Here is a 12,498-nt window from a genome sequence, read left to right on the forward strand (position 1 = left end):
AGCAGATCTGCCCTTTCAGCAAACAATGTGGACAAGTTAATTTGTCTTTAAAAAAAACATGAAAATACAATGACAAGCAAGTCATAATGTCAAACTGGCTGCTTAGGTACTAGTACAGTACAGTTCAAATACAGATTATTTCAGTTCATTGAAATGCTGCACCTTAATGTTTATTTTATTATATTTTGTATTTATTTGAGTGAATACATTATTCACAGTTTAATAATAATTAAAAAATATATATATATATTTTATGTTTGGTGATAATATTTTCTGCTGTACCGAAAACGTACCGAACCTTGACCTAAAAACCGAGGTATGTACCGAGCCGAAATGTTTGTGAACCGTTACACCCCTACTAGTTATAAATATATGTATTCTTTACTGTCGGATCACTCCTTACTGGATCAGTGAGCTGCATGAGACGGATACTGACAGGCTGTCAGGAGAGAGAGAGAGGGGGAGAGAGGAAAAGAGAGCGCTTCTGCTAATTTCTCCCGTGTTATTATCCAAAGTTAATGTAAACTTGAATAATGTACTTCATTTAAAATGTAATAATTATGTTGGTTGTTATTTGTGGAAGCGCCAGTGAATGAGCCCCATTAACTGAGTTTTAAACATCACTTTAAATGGAAGATTCCCATAGGCCCCGCCCACTCGATTGGATCAGTGATCGGCCGATACTGATTCCGGCGATCGGCCCCAAAATTGGCGGTCGGAGCATCCCTACACAAAACCAACATCAACTATTAGCTGTTAGCACTCAGAGCTCACAGCTCTTCATGTCTGTTCAGAAACTAGACAAAAGTTAAACAAGTACAAACCACAGACTGTCTGTGTCATGGCGAATACAGCCGCTGGTTTATTTACGTCTGTATAGGCCGTTGTTGTGAGTGTGGACGGTCGGAGCATATACAACGTTAGCTTAGCCGATCTCCATTCAGAAAACACACAGGTTTTTCACCTGTCGTCTTGTCTGCAGACTTGTCAAAGCATTAATTCATGGTTTTTACTAACCGGTATCAGTATGTTGTTACTTCGTCATCATTTTGAAACGTGTATTACAATTAAATCACGGTAAAATATGTTAATTTTGTTGTAGTTCTGGCCCCCTTGCCAGCGATTCTCCCACTAGTTTAGAATATTCAGCCCGGTTTTTGGCCCAGAAAGAACAACAATTTTGGAGGGCCAGAAAAACTGTGAAAAAGTACCCGTTAGCCGGAACTACCCCTAGTGGAAACCAAGCGGCAAACTCTGGGGAAGAGCCGGGACGTTGATACGGAAGTGCTACATACTGCAGTTCATATATTGGCCGATAGGCGATGGCTGCAGAAAGGAGCAATTTCCATAGACCCCCATGTTAAAATGCCCAATTTTAAAGCAGAAAAAAACATTGTTTCTACCCCTGGCTCCATACATTTTATTATTGATATAGTTAGATTCCACCTTCATGATTATGAATCTGTGAGTGAATTGTTTTCTAACACGACCCTTTTATTTATATTAGGTCTCAACGTTTTTGCATAAATCAGGGCGTGGTCACATTGAGTGACCGCTCTGTCAAGTGACTGCTACTGCTAGCTTCTTGTCTCTCTGCTAGCTGCTCCGTGAAGCTAGCTACAGGGACTCTGCCTGGTCCATTCATCCAGGAAACACAACTTGAAGCCGGCCGTGGTTGTTTGTTCTTCATGCTTATATATCGGGCTATTGTGACTCGATCTGCGGTTAAAACAGACGGTGCATGAATGCGGTTTTGCGGTAAGTGAAATTCGAGTGCTTTATTTATGTGTCAATGATTTTAATCGACGTAATGAATGTTAAGGCTAAGCGAGTGGTAGCTACATCGGTGCTAACGATGCTAATCGTAGCCTCCAAGTTAAAATCATAGACTGTATATATAAAGGTTAAAACGAAATAGAGAAGTGTTAAGTGTAAAGTGGGATAATACTGTTGAACAAACAGCTTCTGTTCGAGGTTGATAAAATAAGGTCATCCTTGTTACTTAGAGAGATATTTTATTATGTAGGTAGGAACTGTATGCATCACTAAGGTTAATTTAAATTGGCTATGCTTAAGTATGTAGACAAGCTAATGTCAAAGTAGTAGTGTATGTGAAATCAACCTCACAATAAGATGTGTGTATATATTACAATTATTAATGTCATATTTCAAGATGATTACTTAGATATTACAATATGGATGGTTGAGCTGGAGTTCATTATTGAGCTTACACGTTAACGTCACAGTCATCTGAAGAACGAACCCAAACCTTGTTGTTTTTATTAATTGCATTAGCAAATGGGTATCAAATAAATAGTAAGCATTGGTAACACAACTTCCAAAGTTACAGTAAAATAAAAAGGACCCTGACTCCGACAATACACAATCCAACATGTTCAACAGAAGATAATCAGTTATATTGTTTGTACACATGGTACTTTACATATATATCTGTTTGTTTAAGGTGTCCAGGTGATGCAGACAGGCTGGACCAGAGAGTGAGAGACATAACTGGACTCTTCACAGCAGTGAACTTCAGCACAGGTATAAAGACTCTATTTTTCATACTGTACAAAGAATCAAGAAAGATATTGGTTTAAATGAATGAAGTATTGACTTTAATACACTGATATACATTCCATTAAATAATACTAGATCACCTACACATCAGTTAAGTTGAGGGTTTTTTCCATGCAAAAAGTTACATTTAGATGTTAACAAGCAATATGATTTTGTCAGCTTTCTAATTTAATGTATTGAAAGCAAAGATATTTAACACAGTGAGAACTGCTACTATTTATCTCTCAATATTGTCTGTAAAAAACGCGGTAAAAGTTATTCTTTCAGTGAGACAACAGAGCAAGCTTCTACAGTTGCACTACATTTTTATAACAGTTAAATATTATTTTGATAATAACATATATTTCAATGTTGATGAACTTCATACTGTTCATTCATAATCTGATTGTCTTTGTAGCTCACTGTTGAAATAAAAAAAAACATTACAATTACAAAATAATTATATCTACAGCCCCTAAACACACAAACACACCGCTTTCATAAATGAAATGAATGTGTAATCTAACATTTTCAGTAAGAATAATGGACAAAAGGAGTGCAAATACAAATACAATTTATTGAAATGTGAACCAAAAGTTAATCAAACATGTTTTAAATAAAAAGCACATATGGACAGAAGGTGTAAACCTATGAAATGTATAAGTAAACACATTTAGTCAAATAAAGTGACAGACTAGGCCTGTGTAGTTGGCGGACTGGCGGACCCCTGTCGACGGGGGAGGGGGGGGGGGTGCTCGTGAATTAATTTCAGAAAAAAAAAAGAAAATGTTTGAGAAACACTGCGCTAGTGAATTAATTTCAGAAAAAAATGTCTATGCAAACGTTATTAATAATAATACATTTAAATAAAAAATTATAAAAACAATTAATCAATTATTTCTTTTTTCTTCTAATTTTCCATTTTTATTTTGTTATCATCTCGCGACCCCGACTCGGAGTCTCGCGACCCACCGGGGGGTTGCGACCCCCACTTTGGGAACCCCTGCTCTAAGGACCAGGCCTGATGGAGACCCTCAGTCCTCTCCAAACCAACAGACAGGACGTCCATCACACAGAGGTTTCTCCCTGAAGTCTCTGCAGCTTTCTGGACACCACGCTGTCTCAATCCGTCCACACTGAATATGAGAGGGGGGAAATGAAAATAATAAATACTTTAGACAATAAGAAACATAAAGTTGACAGTTGAGTTGCTCAGTTTTTTTAGATTGTCAATACTATTACTGTATAACTAATATATCAGGTTAAGAGGCACATTCAAATAAAGATTGGTCTTTAAATACATGTTGTCTTTTGAATTGTTCGTCTAAAGTCAAGGACCTAGAACTGGTACTTAGTTTTAATGATAGTCTGGTTATTATGCTGTTTGGAGGAGGCCTCACAGGTAAGAGCACTAACTAGCTACCATCACATTAACCTTAGCTTGACTTAAATGTATTAAACGTATAATTAAGTGATATCAAAATATAAATAACTAATGTAATGCAAACATATTAATATTTGCTTGATTCCAGTGTTGAATTTAGCACAATTGCATACAAACGTTAAGGGATTTTAGGATTCTGAAGTATTATGCTAAAAACTCAATAACTTAGATTATTATTTATAGTTTTGCTGAATAGTTTCATGTCCGCTTACCTTAGAAACGTAAAATGCCACGGCAGTGTGAAGATGGGGAGTATGTTAGCTTAGCTTGGTAGCTTCAGCTAGCTCTGGAACTTTCAGCTCGGTGGCAGCAGGTCCCGCCTCGGCTCCGCCTCTTTGCCCTTATTTGGAGCAGGCTGGAGTAGGCGGGAGTTGAACTCTGACGTCAGTGTCGAGCCGTTACTCTGCAGAATCCTATGGGTGACATCACCTACCCTACGTCCATTTATATATACAGTCTATGGTGGAAACACAACAAAAAAACGGCATGGCACGCTTAAACCATGCTACGCGCTGCAGTGGAAATGCGCCAGTTTAGTCTACACAGGTAGTCACTCTGGACACCTGTCTCCCAAACTGTATATTCATATATTTTCATCTATTACATCTGGTTCACGGTTCAAGAAACAGAAAAAATTGTTCAAGAAACAGAAAAAATTGTGCAAATTAAATACAAAAAGTCACTCAACCTGATGTGAAGATTAACAGATCTGCAGAAAACAAACTCCAAATATATTCTGAAACATTCTCATGATGTGAACACAGCTTGACAGTCCTGACCTGTGACCAATTCAGTTTATGGGAAAACATTCTACCTTTAACTAAAGGCCAGGGACGCATCTAGGTCAAGAGAAATGTTGACCCATATAGAAGTCCAACAATGCCCAAATCTGAAGCAAGTTGCACCTGCTGTTTGTAAGTACTGGCCTGGTTATAGCGTGTTTACCAAATATAGAATTACGAATCACTAATGAATCAAACCCTTACAAACAAAGAGCCTCGTTGTTAATAAATATTTATATCCAATTACTATTAGTATAACTATTTGGCAAAAAGGACAAGTTGGAAAACTGGTAAAAATGTTCCAGGAACACAATAGGCTTTATAATTCCAAAGAGAAATCAGGCCCTTACTAAAGCTTGTCACCTGACCAAACCAAACAACCAGGAAAGGACTTAGATTAGGGTCTTAGCCAAGAAGTAAGAAAGTGCAGTGACATGACTTAAGAGTTCAGCGGCTCCTGCAGGAGGTTTCACCAGGAGCACAAGCAGGAAGCATTTCACAAATCAAGCCTGTGTGGCAGGCAGAGGACTAACAAACCCAGTGCTGGTGAAAAAAGGGCACATGCTTTGAACAAGGACCCCATGGTCTGATAAAATTCAATATTTCAGCCTTTATTAGGGGTGTGCAAAAAAATCGATTCACATAAGAATCGCGATTCTATCTCTGCTGATTCAGAATCGATTCAGAAATTCCAAGAACAATTCACTTTTTTTTTTTCAAACCACATTTTTCAGTCTTGCCACAACGCTGTTTTCAATGTTTTCTACGGCGTGAGCTCCGTAATGTCCCGCTAACATGATCTGCCTGTCGGGTGTTCTTTTGCCCATAATGACCAAGTCGCTGCACATTATCCCGCTTATTACATGGCCACATTCTCAACAAAGTAACGATAGGACTCCCAATATTAATTGAAATGCTTTTATAGATTTAGAAAATGTTTTTATTGATTTAAAGAATATTAGGCTATTATTAAGAAAAATAGTCCGTCGTCTACGTAGTGGCAGGAACTGCTTCGATAGCGTTTTTGCGGACCTTTTTGATTACAGATTTGAAAACATTGTTGCTTGCTTCAAAAGTAGCACAATTCATTATGTCAAACCTTCGATAGTATCTAGATATTGCTGCCCTAATGCTAAAGTAACTGGCAACTGAATATGTTTTGCCATTTGATGTCTGGACCGTTGCGTAAAAAGGAGGGTTTCTGCCCCGTTACTTCTCCGCTGTTTTCTTGTCCCAGTTCGAAAAGCCAACTGCAAACTGCATGCAGTTTGCTTTTCGGCCAAACTGTATACAGTTAAATCGACCGGACTTCTTTCTGCAGATGTGAGCTTCCTTAACAACGGTCAATAAGTCCTTGACAGCGATCTGTCTGTACTGGATTAACAACGTGTCACGTGTTCTGAATTGACCAATCAGAATCGAGTATTCAACTAAACCATGTAATAAATGGATTTATTAAACAGACTGCAAGTCACAACACAACCCGGCCGAGAGGGCTTTTAGGGAGGGGTGAAAGCACACGCGCGGGCAGGATGTATAACGCAAGACAAATAGAGAGCATCATTGCGAAAGGGAATGCAGCAAAATAATCGTTTTATTTTGATTACGCTGTTTTTCGGAATCGCTGCAAGCCAAAATCGTAATCGAGATTAAAATACGATTAATTGCACAGCCCTATTACACATTGTGCAATAGCCCTTGCAATAGTCAGTTAAACACATGGCTAGGTTTCCCTAAAGTTAACTGGTAATGTAGCACACAGCAAGAGACCTGTTGCTGTGGTTATCTGCCGTTGAATAAACCTCTTACACTGATAATGGTTCATCCGTTTACCAGAAAAATGTTTCACATGTCCTGGTATATGATTTTACTGGAAATTATATATGAGACGTCACATGTTCTCTACTTTTCTGTAACATACAGTAGGAAAGGATACGAGGACTGTATGGTCAGTCTGATGGTTAAATGATCTACAAAACAATGTTTTCATTCTTTTTACTCTGCCTCTATCATGATGTCAGAAGAGACAAAGATCATTTTAAAGGAATGTGTATGTGTTTTAAAAAATGGATTATATATTATAAATGGAAATTACTTGATTAATTGATTATTCAATCCACAGGTAATTCATCAGGTACTATTTTTGATCTTTGTTTACTTTGCAGCTTCTACAAAGTGAGAAATAGCTTCCCTTTTGTTTTATATCACTGTAAAATGAATATTTGTTAGTGAGACAAATCATATCAAGAAACCACTTGAAGAGTGGAAACTGGAATTGGAAGCGAAAAATGTTTGTCCAGTATTTTCTGATGTTTGAAAGATGAAACGATTCATCGAGAAATTAGCCAACAGACTCATCGATAAGGGAAATTCTTAAATCAAGGTCTTTGTAATCAATTTCTTAAAGTCAATAATGAATCATTTTAAAAGTACAAAAACACAGAATGCTGACATTCAGGAAAATAGATGTTTAATTCCTGAGGCATTTAAAAATTACATGGACAAGGTTTTTTGATGACTCTGATTTGACACAGCCTGATGAAGATGTTTGTTGGATAGAAACATTGCACAACAGCTGGGAGCTTTTAATAGAGAGTGCAGGGCTGCATTCGAATAGTCCGTTTTGCTTAGGAACCTTCCTAACGGAGTGAAATGACCCGGAAGTACCTCAATGGCAGCCATGATAAGAGCCGTTAAAATTCTCGGTCTAGATGATAGGAAAGGAGGTTTTCAAACTTCCTTTATAACCTCCTTTAGATGAGTTTACAGTAGTCCGTCGTTCTTATTATAAATCCATGTTGTAGTCCACTGTATAGAAAACTGTAGTTTGCCCACAGCAGACTTATATTAATGACGTCCGCTGGCGCATCATAAATACGTCGGGTAGTAAAAGTACAGTCGGATTCTCAAAGCACCGCAGGTCTCTTCTCCTAAATCCTTTTGAATTCTCCTATCCACAATTCCTTAACCCTGTGAAATGTTCACACAGAGGTCAAGGAATAGACGATAGGAGCTGATTTTTTGACTATTCAACTGCAACCCAGAGCTTTGTCTGATTCTTGGCTTTGAAAATATTGCATAACAGACTTTTTCCCCCATGTATTGTAATTAGGCTCCAACCTTATTTTTACTACCCACAAGACAAGCGTAATTGTGTCACCCCACAAATAATGCATCACTCCATTCACACCAGAGCTCTGACGAACAAACCTAAAATAATGTTTTATGCTTGAATACTGGGCACAAAAATAACAAAAAAACAGAAACCATTATCAGTTAGAAACGGTGTGATGGGGGAAGGTAATAGGTGTATGAGTGAAGGAAAGGGTCGGGGACTCAGAGAGAGAGAGAGGGGGGGGGTGTGGCGTTAATATTCGCCCGTCCACAAGTCATCCTGTTTGGTAGTGGGAACCACTGACTGGCTCCTTTCACCTCTGCTGACCAAGAACAAAAGTATCATTCATTTAAAAATGGGTTGAGGGCACCAATGGTGAAGCCAGCAAGCTCCACCAGCAGAGTGTAAGACCCCTGACAAACAACCTCCTTTTCCTTTATATCTCAACCTTGTGCACTTTGTAAAAGGATCTAACACTATAAGGATGTAATTTGGAAATCTCCCTCTTGCTCACAATGCAGGAGAAACGCAGACACTGTACAAATAACTTGTGGCAGGTAAACTACATACCTTTTCAAGGAGTGTTTGCTTTGTTACTGGCCGAGGGGCCTCCTCTTTTCTCTCATCTGCTTTTCTGTGACAGCACCGTTTCCATTACAGTTGCCAACATTCAAGCCCCTGTGGGCTGCAGGTAAGAGTCCACTCCAAAATTGTCACATGATTTATTGTAAAATGTGTGGATTTCCATAAGACATACGTTTGTTTTTCTAAAGCAAAAGTTAAATTAACAATAGAGAATCAATAAATACATTCATATGTTTCTTGTAATGAGGACTTCTTGACCTTGGGCAAAGATAAGCTTACAAAAACAACCTTGCATCTCTGTTTTTTTTTTAAAATCATTTGTCATATCATACCTTCTTTACTGTTCCTAGGCTATGTTTTTTAGCCTTACAACATATTTTCAACACATGATGTCTGCAAACAAAAATGTATGTTTAGTTTAAATGTGGCAGACACAAAACACTGATATATAAGCTTTTTTCTTTACACATCAGCATAACATTGTGGGAGCATTAGCTCTGAGAAAAAGGAGCCCTTGCAGCTGCAATATGTCTCACTAATCCATCATGATCCCTAACCCCAGTGCTCCACATACAAAAGATGGAGGGAGTGGGAGAGGACAACTTAGGTTCAAGAGACCAGGAGAACAAATGAGAGAAGGACAGAGAGAGGGACAGACAACCTTTCACATACTTTTAAGAGGTTGAGGCTAATACATGAGGCAGTTCAGTGCGTAAAACCTGTCAAAGAGCATTTAGATAAATGTGCAGAGCAGCTAGAAGAAAACAACATACCGTTTTTCTATTTATGCATAAAAAGGCCAGTAGAGTGGTAGTAAGGGCTGCGATATCATTTTAAGAAAACATTGCTTCATGTTGCGATTGAGATGTCCGACTGCACATGAGAAAAACTATTTATCTAGAAGTGTGACATGAGTATGGAGCTTGGCATATGAAGCCACTGTTTAATTTACCCAACACTTCCCTAACAATAGTGATTTCAAGCGCCACAATCGCTTCTAATGTAGCATGGCTTTGTCCACCATTATTACAAGGTGGCAAAAAAGGAACACAGAGGTTTTCCCACACAGGGATAAAAGGTAACACTTTGAGGCAAGGTTACATTGGAATAAGCTTAAGGTTAACTTATTAACAAAATAGCACATTTTAATTTAGACGAGTGCGTGTAACCTTAAAATCATAACCTCTTATATTCATTCTTTGTGAGGGAGCAAAGTAATTACAAAAGCCACACTAAATTGCTGTTTTCAATGCCGTTGCAGAGGTGGTTACTTAAGTTTATGAGTTTATGATTAACCCAGAGGTTGTGAAACAAACTCAGGCGTTTCTTCATGGGGCAATCATCAACTGTATCTCTGCACCCACCCATAAAAGATCTGACCTAACCTGCTGCACATTTTGTCCCATTTCAAAAAAATTAAATGAGCTCTTACACAAAGCAGTACTTAACTCTTATTCGGACTAAATCAAATAATGGAACAAGCTTGACTCTTGATTATGTTGTACTGAACATAATGTTGGCTACAGTCCACTGAGCATTACTCATGTAAATTGGGCTCGATTGTGACCTCAGCACTCAGTTCATTACCTGGTGGTTAAGTCACATTGCATTTCCTAACCAACTTTTAGGTGGAAAGAAAAGCATTACATGTTTAACTTTTTATCCAGCAAGGGATTGCTTTTTTTAAAAAGCTATTTTCATGGTCCCTTTAATGTGTTAAATTAAAAAGTGTTTCAAGTACCAATGTTTGAATCGAATATTTTTACAAACTTGAGAGTTTTTGCCATAGACAATATCTAAATCATTCATAGTGTTTATATTCAGAACACATACATCTGACAATACAACCTGCTCAAGGACAACACGTAAAAAAATATGTATGAGTGATGGGGTCACAAAAGGGCTAACCCATATCATGTCAATCATAAAAACATCATAAAACATCATAAAACATATCAAGAGCTTAAAAAACTTGTTGATCAACATCAACTATCTGCAACAATTTAGAGAATTTATTAATTCTTTAATCAAACTAAAACATTCAAAATGCACTCAGACTCTTAAATGTTAAATATAATTGTAATTGCAAATGATTTAGGACTGCATGTACACGGGACCATGGCTCTGGAAAAAAGTAGTAGACATGTTTTACTATTTTGAAATGTTATAGACTAAATGCCTCAACTAACGCTATTTTCAATATCAATCAACATGGTTATTGTGTTCACTGTTAATTACTCAGTCTAAAAATTGTCAAAAAGTAGTGATACAGGTCCATTATCATTTCCTGGAATCAGTGTAAAAAAAAACACAAAAAAAACCTTAAACTTTTCGGTCCACTATTATATATGACAGAAACTGGTAACAGAATCTTGATAATTTAGATTTGATTATTTTCTTTGTCATATATAAATGTAAAGTGATTAAATGATACATCTTATGATTGTCTCAACTTTAAAACGGATCTACTGAAAATGCAGCCTATAGGCAATAATAGCATCCCTAAATTAAACATGTAATTTCACAACATGAGCAGAAACTTTTGGGCTGCAAAAGAAAGTTTGACAAGTTGTCAAGAACTTTGTCACCTAACTCTTAGGTATAACACATTAAATAAAGATTAGAAACTCTGCTTTTCCTTACATCAGCATTAGGATTTTTTTTCTCTGGTGGGCCAAACGTCAACCCCATGATGTTGAATGCTCAATTATTCACTTGTGATGTAAACACAACACAATCCAATACTTAGGCCTTTACAGTGGGGCATGTATAGTGCACAGACATGTTGTGAGGTTGTTGTTCCCTGTGGATGTTGGTCAGTACTTACAGGTAGTAGGTGAAAGTATTGAGCCCGGTCGGGACGGTGGTCAGCCCCCTCCCGGAGCAGTCTGCACCCCCATCTTCATCGCAGCTGCATGAGGGCGAGCACACGGCCGTCGACTCTCCTTGACCGGTGGCACCAGGGCGAAGGAAACACCACAAACATATCCAAAACAAGTCCACACGCATTTTCTCCTCGTCTTTTCAGGTGAAAGCGATAAAAAGGAGGCCTTTCTTTGTGGTTTAATCTATTCCGGACGTCGACTTCTCATGTGGTTGGTCGGTTGAGGCATGAAGAGATGAAGGCTAACCGACGCTTTTCACACAAAACAAAATTAAACGTCCGAGCACTTCATACATTCACAAGCCAAAACAACAAATATCCACGTTAGGGTTTTAGCTAGCGTTAACAACCAAACATTGTCTCCGAAGACGAGTGTTGTACCTTGCAGTGAAACATTTCTCAACCCCCCGTGTGTCGTATTAGTCCATGAAAATAAAGTAGCAGAGCTGGTGGCGACAAGAGCGGTAGCCTACCTTGCGTTTTTTGCGTTTTCGCTGTCCCATTAAATAATCAACAAAAGAAATAAAGCCCAAACCAGCAGTGCCTGCTAATGCGTCGCTAACAGGCTGATCTGGTCGCGGGGAAATGCTCAGCTAAACACACCGGGTTTGTTTCCTAACAGGAGATCACCGACAGTTTTCAGCCATTCCTCACGTTCCCCTCCTCTGCTCCTGACATCAACAGCATGCTTGTGGCTCTGCAGGCACCCTACCGGACAACCTGCAGCACTGGGCCTGTGCAACACTCAGACCTGCACCACAACGTCACTGCTGCCATCCGCTGCACACTCACCAGCCGGGGGGAAGAGGCAGGTAAAAGTTACACAACTATGGAGACCCAGTTTAGTTCCAGAGAAACGTATCAGTTCATTTCCTGTTAAACACTCCTGTTTGCCCTGTTTCAAAAGCAGCGGGGGTGGGAGTTGTAGCTACTCAGGTCCTTTGATAAAAAGTATTAATACCACACTAATAGTGGACGAATGCAAAAAAGTTATTCATACATTACATCCACATTACATCTTGGAATAAAATCACACTGTACATTTTACATTTGTATATTCAGTTTAATATGTGATATTACATATGTCACATAATTATGTATAATACCGTTATAGTTCATTTGTAAATTC

The 12,498-nt window shown here is 38.3% G+C and overlaps 1 protein-coding gene across 1 annotated transcript in view; it reads right to left on the reverse strand.

Annotated features, from left to right (window-relative positions):
• Window positions 1–12,192, reverse strand: part of lgr4 (leucine-rich repeat containing G protein-coupled receptor 4) — a 46,657-nt gene extending 34,465 nt beyond the window's left edge. The window contains exon 1 of the mRNA XM_079664059.1: window positions 11,313–12,192. Coding sequence (XP_079520185.1) covers window positions 11,313–11,494 — 182 coding nt within the window. The 5' untranslated portion in view covers window positions 11,495–12,192. The remainder of the gene's footprint in view (window positions 1–11,312) is intronic.
• Between the last annotated feature and the right edge of the window lie 306 nt (window positions 12,193–12,498).

The sequence above is a fragment of the Notothenia rossii genome (assembly GCF_949606895.1).
Source record: "Notothenia rossii genome assembly, chromosome: 2".
In the NCBI taxonomy this organism is placed as follows: Eukaryota; Metazoa; Chordata; class Actinopteri; order Perciformes; family Nototheniidae; genus Notothenia; species Notothenia rossii.